The sequence below is a fragment of the Poecilia reticulata genome, chromosome 10, assembly GCF_904066995.2.
Source record: "Poecilia reticulata chromosome 10, P_reticulata-male-v2, whole genome shotgun sequence".
Taxonomy (NCBI): domain Eukaryota; kingdom Metazoa; phylum Chordata; class Actinopteri; order Cyprinodontiformes; family Poeciliidae; genus Poecilia; species Poecilia reticulata.
In genome coordinates this window covers 1184367-1198681 of record NC_088839.1, presented here as the reverse complement: position 1 = coordinate 1198681, position 14315 = coordinate 1184367, and the positions used below count along the sequence as shown (strand labels likewise).

At 38.3% G+C, this 14315-nt stretch overlaps 1 protein-coding gene across 4 annotated transcripts in view; it reads left to right on the top strand.

The window, feature by feature from the left end:
* Positions 1-14315, top strand: part of enpp6 (ectonucleotide pyrophosphatase/phosphodiesterase 6) — a 46970-nt gene that overhangs the window by 15393 nt on the left and 17262 nt on the right. For all 4 annotated transcript variants that reach the window (XM_081611880.1, XM_081611879.1, XM_081611878.1 and 1 more), the window contains exons 3-5: positions 4919-5030; positions 6412-6553; positions 12696-12875. In XM_081611880.1, coding sequence (XP_081468006.1) covers positions 4919-5030; positions 6412-6553; positions 12696-12875 — 434 coding nt within the window. The remainder of the gene's footprint in view (positions 1-4918; positions 5031-6411; positions 6554-12695; positions 12876-14315) is intronic.

Genomic DNA, 14315 nt, shown 5'->3' with positions numbered 1-14315 from the left:
CTGTTATTTGTTGATAAAGATTTTGTACAAAAGAATCTTGTTGTTGAGCCTTCCAGATGTTCGGAGTTGACGAGAAGTGTCTCGCATTGACCAAAGTACAACTGCACAGGAGAGTGGGGAATGGTTTGAAATGTCAATTGGGCCTTGTGACAGAGCATCCAAAATTGTGTTATATTTTACTTTTCGATACTCAACAGTAAAAGAGATGGAGAGTCAAGTACTGGGTTATTGAGATTTGAATACCCAGACCAACAATGAATGGTTAGTTATAATAGGGAAATGTCGTCCTTCAATGCAACACCGTCATTTTCAATGGCCCACACAACACATGTGATTTAGAAGGAACGGTATTCAAACGTGGGGGATTAAAATTTGCCATTCAGCCACACCCACAGGATTTACCATCTTGGTATTCTATGTCATTATACACAAGTTTAAACCTATGAATTAAAGTAAAAGGAGGAGCACTAGTAGGAAAACAGGTGACTTCCTGTTCAAAGGGGGCATGCACACTTGTTTAATGACAAATAGTCAAATTTTGAGGGTTAGCCACACCCACATGCTTTGATATAGGAAAAGAAATTGATAACTATTGACCTCAATATTATGCTGAGTGATTGTGAGCTGGTATCTCAAAAGCTGTAAGAGGATTTTGCTCCGATACAATATGTCTAACGGAGACAACATGGCAGCTTTCATCCAAAATGACCGACTTCTTTTGGGGTTTGGACCATGGCTCCAGGAGACTTTTTTTGTAGGTCCTGTCAAGATACACACGTGTACTGAATTTTATGATTGTGAGTCACAGCATGGCTTTGGGCTGATTAAAAAAAAGATTTCTATGGGGTACTGTGGAGAAATTAGGCCAAACCAACCAATTTTGGACAACGTTCCTGTCGAGGCGTGGACAAGGACTGATCACAGTGAATTTGGTGCAGCTTGGCTGAAGAATGTGGAATTTAGAGCCAAATGCATGGGAGTTGGATTTGGAGACTATGGCCTCCAAATCCGAGGCCATGGTCTTGAGCCGGAAAAGGGTAGAGTGCCTTCTCTGGGTCAGGGGGGTCGTCCTGCCTCAAGTGGAGGAGTTTAAGTATCTCGGGATCTTGTTCATGAATGAGGGAAGAAGGAAGCAGGAGATTGACAGGCGGATTGGTGCAGCGTCTGCCGTGAAACAGGCGCTGTACCGGTCCGTCGTGGTGAAGAGAGAGCTGAGTCAAACAGCGAAGCTCTCGATTTACCGGTCGATCTACGTTCCCACCCTCATCTGTGGTCATGAACTTTGGGCCATGACCGAAAGAATGAGATTTCTGATACAAGCGACCGAAATGGGTTTCCTCCGCAGGGTGGATGGGCTCTTCCTTAGAGATAGGGTGAGAAGCTCGGTCATCCGGGAGGGACTCAGAGTAGAGCCGCTGCTCCTCCACGTCAAGAGGAGCCAGTTGAGGCTCGGGCATCTGGTAAGGATGCCTCCTGGACGCCTCCCTGGTGAGGTGTTCCCGGCACGTCCCACCGGGAGGAGGCCTCGGGGAAGACCCAGGACACGCTGGAGGGACTATGTCTCTCAGCTGGCCTGGGAACAAATGCCTTGGGATTCCCCCGGAGGAGCTGGAAGAAATGGCTTGGGAGAAGGAAGTCTGGGCCTCCCTTCTTAGGCTGTTGCCCCCGCGACCTGACCCCAGATGAAGCGGAAGAAAATGGATGGATGGGAACCGCATGACCTGTGACTTCGCCACAGAAACGACCTCCACCAAAAACTCCAGGGGCCGCATGCATAAAAGAATGCACAGTTTTGACACTAAAACTTGAGTACGGGAAAATTTAGAAAAGTGCGGTGCACAAAAAAAACCGGAGGTGTAAAGCCATGCACACGCATGTGGCCGCACACCTCTCCTTTATAAATCCTAATTTGCAGGAAATAGAGAGCAGCTGCTGGTCCACCCTGTCGCCACTATTAAGAGAGGAAAAATTATTCTAAAACTTTAAAAACCTTTTGACTCGTTATATCCTCCCTATGCCCGGATTCAGAAAATGCTGTGTGCAAGGACTGAGATCACACAGAGATGACAGCGTCACAATAATCAGCATTTATTCAAGACAGATGCATACTGTCACCAGAAAAGCACATCACATAACATCAGAAACCTCAGAGCACAAACAACACATGAATTTACCTGAGAAAAACAAAAAGACAAACAGACAGCAAAGACGTCTTTGGAGAATTGCAAGCGCAAATCTGATTTGTTACTCTGTGTGGAAAGTTTTATCTCCCTTTCTTTAATTTATTCAAATAAGGCGTATCTTTGCTCATCCAACCAGGACCTGTCTCTGACCCTCTCTCTACAGCCATTTGCTCCCATTGTCTAAGGAGAGCTTCTCCAAACTCCTGCTGGTTTATGTCTTTCACAGATCAGTGTGAAAAGCTGGAACTTCCTACTGATTGTTTCCCAGACAGACAAAGGGCAGATCAGAGATCTTGGCAAACAATCTGCCTTAACTACAGGTAAAATAAAGATCAATAGGCCAGAATAAGTTATACATTTTAAAACTATAGTTAGGCTATTTCAATCAAGTCGTGTTAAATTTCAAAACTAGCTTATTTTAAATATATTTTCTTAACACCACCCACAAATACATATGTAAATTAGTATGAATGCCCGGAAGTCTGCCACCACGTGAAGCGATAACCATGGCAACGTCCTTGTTTGTAGCAGTTTAAGTATTTATAATAATAATTATGTATTTTATTTAAAAGGTGCTTTGAAGGGCACATACTGTCACCTCACAAAAATAAAAAAACTAATTAAAATAATAAAAAATAAAGTGATTGTGCGAATGTATTGCACGATGCGGCTCGACTGAAGAATGGCTGCAGCTGGACTGGTACCGGTACCGCATGGCTCCTTCTTTAGGTTTTGCTCAGAGATCCAGGATGATCAGTCTGAGCAATCTAACGCTAATAAACCATCATCAAAATTTCCCATCAGATAAATATGATCTCTGATCAAACGCTCCCTCTGAATCCTTCCATTGATGATGTTCTCCATCAGAGCCAAAGCTCTCCACAATTATGCGGCTCACCTTTGCGCAGCTACTGATACGTGTGATTGCATACACACCTTGATCACCTTAAAAATAATCAACAGGTTTGATTATTTTTCAAAAATAATCAAACCTGTTGATTATTTTTAATCAGCAGGTTTGAGTTAATCTGCTGATGCAACCCTGTTTTCTTCTTTTAGTGAGAATGAAATTACCCCATAGATGCATTTCTTGCGCTTCGGCTGACGGACCAATGCGTTACATCTTTATAAGACAAAAACTGAGGAAAATTACTATTTACATTCGAGCGAGGTTTTCACATTTATTTTTATTTTCTTTATTTTGTGTGCATGTTATGTTGTTGTCTGAGGATAAATGTGGTTCAGTTTCATCGTTTACGTTGAAGCAATAAAATATTGAAATCATGAAAAACATCAGTTTGGTGCTTCTTGGTCTAAATAACAGCAAATGTATTCAGACTTCAGTGTATTTAGTTTTGATGTTTTGTAGTTTGATATTGCTCACAGAAAAAGTTTGCGTGGCTGCCGCACATTTTCACGCCAGCGAAAAAGTGTACGTATATTTACGCAAAGCTTGACGCAAAGTTAATTTTTATACATGCCGACTTTTGCGTAAAATATGGGACCGCACATTTTTTGCTTTTTTGTGCGCACGCACACTTTATGCATGAGGCCCCATGTGCTTTAAAGCAAATGAGGTCAACTTATTTTCTTCTGATATGAGATCGTCTTAATTTGGCCACGTCCCCTAAAGATGCTCAAAAAGTCACAATTTTGATCATGTTTAATCCCCCATCCCTTAAACACATACTGACCAAAAGTGAGGCTGATAACTTGAAATCCCTAGGAGAAATTCGCCAAAGTTCAAGGTTTTAACATGAGAAATGGCAAAAAAAAGAATTCTTTGACCCAAAATGGACACCTCCCTCTACATTGGGCATACCTCCAAGTAGGCCTGTCGCAATAAACGATAAATCAATTAATCGGACGTTAAATTAAACCTATCGACCTCTTTTTAATTATTGTCTTTATCGTCTCTTCCGGCCTTTTTTCTTTTTGTTGATGACACTGAATGAAAAAAGGCTCAGATCCGGTGCTCTCCACTGACCCTCCCTTCCTCATTTCCTTAGTCTAATGTCCGGCGCACATTACACGAGTTGTCGACCCATTTCCAAAACCTGAGAGACACATTAGCCGACAGAAATCTTAGGTGTAACGGTTCGATCGGGTTCGTCGTGCCGTGTGGTGTCCAGCTAGTGGCGCAACTACACATTATTCAGGTGCATGCGAAAACGTAGATCGGCGCGTTCACATCCACTGCTCGGGCCTACTAAAGCGGCTCAAACATACAAAAGAAAACTCCTGTTGATGTGACTTCTGCATTCGCACAGCAGGCCTCTCTATTGTTACTCTGTTGTTTAGCTCCATTCACAATCTGCATATTACATTCTGAATTCAGCAAAGCCAGTCTGAATTCTGGCTTTGCTGATCAAAATGTTAGAATTTCTTGTCAGAAGAAACTTGTTGGTCTAATTAAACTTACTTTAAAACTAAATCTGCCAGATGTATGATCAATTTGGGGCTTAAATACATTTCAGTCCCAATGTATCGGGGCTGAAATGCATTGGGGCATTTGTACCTTTTGCCTCAACAGGTCAATTTATCATGGACCTGTTGAATGTAACATGAATAGAAATAAAATTGTGTTTGTTATAGAGACAACAAAGATTCAAAGAAGGTCAAATCTATTATATATTTCAGGTTAAAGTAAATCCAAGTCTAATCATACTCATCTGAACTGTGATATTAGTTATTTTAACATAACGGGCACAATGATTTCCTATACTTGTTTTTAGGCTGTGAAGTGGAAATTCTGAATGTCCGTCCAGAATTCTGCGAAGAATATGTTGACAGTCCATCAAAAGAAGATCTTATACATTCAATAAACAGTTCACTTGCTGCCTTGAGGTAAGAAGACATTTTTTTCAAACATAATATCTTATAAAGATTTTATAAAGTAAAATCTATAAGTCTTTGGCAACACATGTAATACTCGCTGGTAAAAGAGGTTCACTTTTTTTTTTGCTAAATTGTGGGATTTATTAACAAAAAGAAAAATACTCTCAGCATGCACATACAGTTTCCCAGGGTTCCTGTCCTGCTGGCCACATTATTGATGTATTGCTATTCATCAATACACCACAGTGGATAGTTTAGTAAAAATAATATGGATACTAGAAGTTTGGGGGTTTTCAAACTTCAATCGCAATTTATTGTGTCAACAGTAAATAAAAATCTTATAAAGAAAATTATCAGAATCATTTTATTGCCATAGCTAATAAACATGTTTAAAGCCTAGGAAATTGCTTTGATGTAATGGCACAAAAGTAAATAAATAATAATAAATAAAACATGAAAAACAAAAATATACAATGTATGTAGAATTCTGATGGAGTACCGGTCCTTTAAAGGTTGGGGGTTGTGTTCACAATGCGATTTTGTCTGTCTGTTCCTGGTTGTGGCCCCTGTGTACCATGTGGTGATAGAGGAGGTGAGGATGGATATATATGTGTGTGTGTGTGTGGTTTTGGTTTTTGTCACGCACACATAATTTGCGTAAAATGTGTATGTTTTTGACGGAATTCCATATATGACTTACAGTTTGTAAATTATTATTCCCAACTCAAAAGTCACTGCAAATATATTTTTTCTGTGGCTTCAGTCCCATACTACTGCCTTTTTCCCCTCTCCTTTTTAAAAATGTATTATTTACAAATGCAAGTTCAATCAAGTCTTACAAATTCCCAAAAAGTCGACACAATGAATAACTTTGTTGGGCATTTAGTCCAGCACTGGGGCAGAATGATGAAATTAAAGTCAAACGTTTTTTCTGCAGCTGAACCATTTCTGTGTTTTGGGCCTGCAAACACAGAAATGCTGCATTTACAAGGACAATTACAAAAATAAATAGAAATGGTTTTTTTAACTTCAACATCAGACCTGCATCTTTATTCACAGACAAGTGTATGTTGAAAATAAAGTATTCTTGACCATAACCCCCCAAGGGTAGCCGGACTAATGCTAAATTGTTATATTTAGCTAAATATTATTGTTGAGGGGCACAAGCAGGTCTCCCGACACACAGATAAAAAAATGTGAAAAAAAGGAGAAAATTGGGGGGGGGACCCTCAAAAAGGGCACTTGGGGCATCAAGGATAAAAGGGGCAAGGTCTCAAGCCGCCAGCCCCACCCTCCTCTGCAACATGCTTGAGGCTCTTTATGTATTGCTTCATTTGTTTTAATATACATTTTTTCAATACTATTGGTTAGAGATTTGTTTTTTTTTTAGTTCAGGAAAAGCAGACATGGCAGCTGTTTATTATGAGAAAATAGATGTGGAAGGACATCACTTTGGCCCAGAGTCTCTTCAGGTCAAAACAGCTGTGCAACACCTCGATCTCACCATGCAGATCCTAAACCAAAAAATCAAGGTAATAACATCACTATTGCTTTTGCAGGTTTTTACCTTTATACAGTATGTATATCTATGTACTTGATGTATGCTTCTTTTTGGTAAGACGAGTGTCAAGACTGTTCACTTCAGTTCAGACACATATATTGAAATGTTTAAAATGAAGATTTCTCCCTGTTCTACATATTTTTTTTCTTTAATAAGTCAAAAGGAACGCACTAAAGCCCCAGCACATCAAAATTGTCCAGATGATGTGCAAACACTAAAGTGTTAAACAAACTTAAAATAATGTCTTGCATAGTTTGTGGACAATACACTGCTCAAAAAAATAAAGGGAACACTTCAACATTTAGGTGAACACTGAAGTGTTCCCTTTATTTTTTGAGCAGTATACTTTTTTGGTAATAACTTCCAGACTTTGATCATATTGAGAAACTTTACACATGCATTGCACAAGGATTTGGAAATTACAAACCTTTTTACAAGCCTTTATTGTTAAACTAGCTGGTTTTAGGCCTTTTTACACAGTATGCTTTCAAAACTTACTCCGTGTACTATGCCACTTCATTTAAGAAATTAACTTGCTTTAATTTATTTCTGTCTGGGAACCACTGGGGCTCTTACAGGTGTGAGTTTCATGTCGATATGAATGTTAAAAACACATTCAGCTGGACTTCTGGGAAGATGGCGGAGGAAGTAGGAGCGTAGCAAGTTAGCTCACCAGAGTCGGGTTAAAAATGCCCACAACTAAATTGGAACTCGATAGATAAAACTAAGGCATGAGTGGGTTGAGCAAAAAAAGAAGCCGGAAAAACTATAAAAAGCAAAACGGAACCGAAGAGCTGCCTGTAACGGAAGAAATCTTTGAACACACACGAAAAAGTCCCAACAGAGAAAATAGAAGAACTCGAGGACACGGAAACGCTCCAAAATGGGCTCACAGCTATTAGAAGTGATATTAAAGCCCTTAAACAATAGCTGTGCAAGGAGCTAGCCGCGTTCAAAAACGAACTGAAGAAAGAAATTAAGGAAGAAATAACAAATCTTCGACAGGAAATGGTCCGAGAACGACCGGGAGCTACAGGCACAGCAAGGGAGCATAAGCGAGGCACAGACGCACATGGCGGAGGTGGAGGAGTGGAAGACGGATGAGAACAAAGTGGCAACGAAGATGGTGGAACAAACACAGCGAATGCAGGAAATACTCACCGATCTCGAAGGGAGAGCCAGGAGAAACAATATCCGAATCTTCGGCTTACCAGAAGATCTAGAAGGGTTACATTTCTGGAGCAACTTTTTAAAAAGGAGCTCGAACTTCCGGAGGGGATCGATCTCCAGATTCAACGAGCCCACTGAGCCCTCAATCCAAAATTTTACCTATCAAAATTGCTTCTCAAATTGATCTGAAAGATCCACATTACCATAAAACACCTAGATATTAAATACTTAGAGCTGAAATAAATTTGATCAGTAAAGATCCGTCCAGAAAAATTGGATGGTTCCTGAATGTCATATCAATGCAGACTTTGGTCATAGCGTTGTCCCATATTTGCGACACATCAGTCAAAACCTCCACACAATAATTCAGCGCATGAGTGACAATTTATTTTCATCGCAGATGCAACATGCGTGTCTCTGTCAGTACAGCTAGCTTAGCTAGCATCACGTCCACAGATCTTACCTTTCTTTAAGCTTTCCTTCCAAGTGACGCTAAAAGTTGGATGAAGTCCCACCGTCTGAAAGCGAAGCGCTGCTGATTTTACATGTCGCCATATCGTTTGATTTATGCAGCTATTATATAACTGACATTAGACAGACATCTTCTCCCGCTCAGAGGAAACCACTGCGCATGTCTGGAGCTCCGCGTGCGAGTAAAGGTGGAGCCGATGGGTGACAACAGACACTAAGTCACGTTATTGCTGGGATTTTACGGCGCCACCTTAAATCCCTGAACTTCACATTTTAACGGACAAAAAGAGCAACGAGACGTGGATGTAACGAGTAACGAGACAGTTTGTAGAAATGTAGTGAAGTAGAAAGTACAGATACTTACTGTAAAATGTAGTGGAGTAAAAGTAGAAAGTATCCATTATTAAATCTACTTAAGTAAAGTACAGATACACGAAAATTATACTTACTTCCCACCACTGCTTAGGAGCATATTTGCAGGGACTGGTAAACCATAGTTATAGCTGATATCAAGATAATGTCGCTGAATGTGAATGGTTTGAATGTATTGAGTAAAAAAGAAAGGGTGATGACAAAACTGAAAAAGGAAAAGGCACAAATTATATTCCTACAAGAGACCCATTTACCCAAAACAACATGAAAAATTAAAAAAGTATGGCTACAGGAATTTGTACTACAGTTTATATAAAGAGGGGCGTAGAAGAGGAGTTGCAATATTCATTTCGAACACAATACAATTTGATTACAAAAAGGAATTAAAAGATAAAGAAGGAAGATACATAATATTAAAATGAAGAATAGAAAATGAATTAATAACCTTGGTAAATGTATATGCACCCCCAGAGAGTAACAAAAACTTCAAGAACCTATTTGATTTAATAGCAGTAGAAACAGAAGAAACTCTAATTTGTGGAGGTGATTTAAATGTAGTCCTGAACCATAACATGGACACGAGTCACAAAAAAACTAAAATGCAGGTATCAAAATTTATAAAATTCTCATTAGAAGAAATGGGAATGACGGATATATGGAGAAGCCTACATCCATTAGAAAAAGACTTTACGCATTATTCGGCTGCTCATGGAATACATTTAAGAATAGATATTTTTTAACTAAGGTAGATGACAAACACAGAGTGAAGGAATGCAGGATAGGGGTGGCAGATGTTTCTGACCATAATCAGATTTATTTAAAGATTTAAGTAACAGGAAACGAAATATGGCATGGAGACTGAACGTGGGAATATTGAATAGTGAACACCTGAGAGAAAAGATAAAGCAGAAATAAAATGATATAATGAAGAAAATAACAGAACTGTAGACCCGACAATATTATGGGATGCAATGAAGGCTGTCATCAGGGGAAAGCCAATAGCTGAAACTGCACATGATAAAAGAATTAAATTACAGACATACAGGACAAATACAGAGAGACTTGGGGAATTAGAACAAGAATGTCAGAAAACTAAAGACCCAAAGGTATATCAAGAAACCAAGATAATAAGAAACAAAATAAACATACTAATAGGAGAGATTGAAAAAAAAAACACATTTCTGAAACAGAATTACTACAAAGCAGGTTCAAGGGCAGCGAAACTGTTAGCTAAACGGATACGCAAACAAGAAATGCTTAATGCGATATATAAAATTAGAAACCCCTACACAGGTGAACTAACAGATAATCCAGAGGAAATAGAGGGCATTTTTCAAGAATATTATGAGAAACTGTTTACACAGCCTGAATTTGCACATAAGGAAGAAATGAGAACCTTTTTAAATGCATTAGATTTACCAACAATTGGCAAATTACAAAATGAGACACTGACAGCAGCAATCACAATAGAGGAAGTAAAAGAGGCAATAAATACATAAAAAAATAATAAATCGCCAGGCAGTGATGGATACCCGGCAGAGTGGTATAAGACTTTTAGAGAAGAGTTGGCACCGATACTTAGAGCTTCTTTCAATTGGACTCTTAATAACAAAATACCTCCGTCATGGAGTGAAGCCATCATCTCAGTCATACCAAAACAAGGAAGAGATCAGGAACACTAGCAATTATAGACCAATCTCATTATTAAATGTAGATTACAAGATATACACATCCATTATTTCTAATAGATTAAATACCTTTGTAACAGAATTGATAGAGGAAGACCAAACAGGTTTTATGAGAGGACGTCAAACACACGACACACGATAATATTAGAAGAGTGTTACATATAGTAGATCAAGCACAGCAGAAAAAACAAAGTACTATACTAGTAAGTGTTGATGCAGAAAAAGCATTTGATTTGGTAAATTGGGATTTTCTATATAAAACGTTAGAACGATTTGGATTCAGTAATAAATCAATACAGTGTATAAACACATATCAACACCCCACAGCGAGAGTCAAAGTAAATGGAAGCCTGGCCGATAAATTCAACATACAAAGATCAACCAGACAGGGGTGCTCTCTATCACCTACACTGTTCGCCCTCTTTATAGAGCCTCTGGCACAAGCAGTACGACGAGACGATTAAATTAAGGGAGTTATAATAAATGGAGAGGAACACAAAATAGGGCTTTTTGCAGACGATGTAACTTTTCTCTACCAGAGTTGATTAATCTTTTTGGAAAGTATGGTTATCTTTCGGGATATAAAATTAATATCACCAAAACACAAATTCTAGCACTCAATTACATCCCAACAAAAGAAATACAGGAGTCATTTCCCATCAAATGGAACATGAAGAAAATTAAATATCTAGGGGTTAACATTACTAAAGGGTTATCTTTGCTGTACAAAGCAAATTAAGATAAAATAAGCCAAGAGATACAAAATGATATAGATAGATGGACTACTTTGCCTTTAGATCTGAATTCAAGAACTGATATTGTTAAAATGAATGTGCAAGCAAAACTATTATATTTGTTTCAGGCATTACCAATAGAGGTCCCTCAAAACCAATTTGCGATCTGGGACAAGATGATATCAAGATTCATTTGGGCTGGCAAAAAAACCTAGAGTTAAATATGAAACTCTTCAACTACCGAAAGATAAGGGGGGTATGGGTCTCCCAAATTTAAGACAGTACTTCTGTCCAGCCCAACTCAGGCATATTATATGCTGGTGCGCACCAGACTATATAGCTAAGTGGAAAGATATAGAAAAAGAATTTGGAGGATACCCAATTCAAAGTGTTATTGGGGATGAAGATGGGTATAAAAATCAAGAAATACATGGACCCAATCACAATGTTTACACTGGATTTATGGTTGAGAAAATTAAAAAAATACAGGATAAAAAAAGAAATGAAAGTGCTCAGATGGGTAGAATATGATGGCGATTTCAAACCAGCAATATATGATAAAGGGTTTAAACGATGTATGAACAAGGGGGTCACAGGATGGTACACACTTCAGAATGATGGGGAGCTTGAGAGTTTTCAAAAAATGAAGGATAAGTATAACTTGGATAAACATGAATTTTACAGGTACCTGCAATTAAGAGACTATTATAGAACAGAAATCAAGTGGGATCCTTCTGTGGAAGTGAATGGTGCGATTCAAATTGTGATAAATTCACTCAGTGGAACAAAAATTAAAATCATTTCTACTCTATCAAAAACTGATCAAGAATTCGACTAAATACATAAAAGAAAAATGGGAATCAGAGCTTAACGTGACAATTTCAGACGAGGATTGGTTAGATATGTGGAAAACACATCAGACATCCACCAATTCACGGATATGGAAGGAATTCACATGGAAAAATCTAATACGATTTTTCATTGCGCCTAAAGTCAAGAATAGATATAGTGGCACAAATATGGGATGTTGGAGGAATTGTGGACCAGTGAAAGCCGATCATGCACACATATTTTGGAACTTTGGAAAAATGTGCATGAAACTGTGAAGAAGATTCTGGGATAGGATATTCCTATGAGCAGCATGGTACTGTATCTTTGCAATTTTAACAATATCAATGTAAGGGTGAAAGACAGGTATCTGATAAAGATAATGTTAATAGCTTGCAAGAAAGCTATTACAAGGAATTGGGGAAAGACAGACCTCCCTTGTCAAGAACAATGGACTGGAATAATAGAAGAAATCTACATTATGGAAAAACTGACACATCGATTGAGACTTCAGCAAACACAAATGGAAGAAAAGTGGATGAAATGAACAACATTCAAGACAAAAGACAGCGAGAACAAATAGAGGACAAGCTAGACATACCAGATAGGACAAAACTCAAATAGAGGATCGGCTCCCAAGCAAAAGGTTTTGTGTTGTGCGATGTTTAAAGTGGAATGTTCAGATATGTAAACAAATGTGAAAAATTTCAATAAACGGTTAAATGGGAAAAAAAACAACACAATCAGCTATACTGATTTCACAAGCGAAATAAGTGTGTGTGTATATGTGTGTGTGTGTGTATATGTGTGTGTGTGTGTTTATAATTTTGTGTTGCTTATTTTCTTTCAGGACAGCAACCTGGAGAATCAGCTAAATGTGATGTTATTTTCAGACCATGGTATGACAAAGATCCAGTGGATGGAGAAGGTGATAGAATTGGACAAATATATAGACATGTCAGACATTGTGAAGATGATGGACAGAGGACCAGTAGTCAGCCTGTGGCCTAAAAATACCACATACCAAAAGGTAATCCTGTGTCACTTTTTTCTTTACTCATGTTTTAATAATCAAACTATGCATAAATGTTGCAATTTTGTGGCCTCAGAGCTTTGATAGAGATCACATTAGCTTACATAGTGTCATAAAAATAAGAACCACAACAAACATGTCAGGAACAAAGATGAATAAAATTTAAACCAATGTTTTGTTCTAAAATAAAATCCAACAATATGCATCTCTTGAAAATGGAAAATATATGACAAACATACAAATTAACTTACTCTACAAATCCATCAGAATTAACAGACAGACGAGGAGGGAATTAAGAATACTGGTTCTGTTCTCAGGACTTTTCAAGAATTGAAGGATTTTTTTTATTGTCATACCACCTTGATCATTTGTGGTACGAAATTTGTACTCAGGTCCCAGATTAAGAATTTACTACACAAAAAATAGATAAATATATAAACGAACAATAAAGTATTTTAAGTGATGTATATGTAGTTTATGTGTCTGTGTAAATAATCTCTGAGGTGAAGCTGTATTTAGTGCAGCTTGAGTTGAGCAGTTTGACGACTGAAGGTTAGAAACTGTTCCTCAGCCTGGTGGTTTTGCTCTGGTTGCTCCTCAGCCTCCTGCCATTTATTGTATGTCTTATACTGAAAAAAAAAAAGATTTTGCCTAAATTTGATAGTTTGCATTCATGTTATTTGTTAACTTTCTCATTTTAGTCTTTAAAATACCGTATTTTCCGCACTATAAGGCGCACCGATAGAATAGATGCAGTTACGGTTGCCACCCGTCCCGTATTGAACCTATTCGGGACATGATTTGTTCCGTAATAAAAAGTGTTCCCTGAGTTCTTTATATAGCAGCTGTCCCAGTCATTGTTTCACTCACGGTGTTGCAATATTGTGCCCAACTGCTTTCTGGGTAACAGACCAACCGACACGCTGCCCCCGCAGCTTTAAATGTATAGGGGCTGGTCCCTTGGGAACCCTAGTCGAAGCTCCCGGATGAATGTCTAAAGAAGTTGTTCTTAACCTTTTTTGAGGTACCGAACCCACCAGATTCATATGTGCATTCACTGAACCCTAAATAAAATGTTTTTTTGTTTGTTTTTTTTTAATTCAAGGCATTTGACCCAACTAGGCAATAGTTGGGTCACTTTAAGAAGATCATTAAGTCTTCTTAGTCTCTGAGAACAGTTCTTCTAAATATAGTCAGTGTTTTCAGCAAAGTTGAGCTGACTGTCCAGGAACGACCAAAGGTATTTAAAATTTGCCACAGTTTCAACAGGTTGGCCATCGAGAGAAACTGGAACCACTTTAAGGTCTCGTTTAGGTCATTAAATTAGCTCTACATTCTTCAGAGAATGAAAAATTTATAATAAATAATACTTTGCGGTATTCTGATGTAATTATATTAGCTGTGTTACCACCCCCACGCCACTAGAGGCAGTAGAAA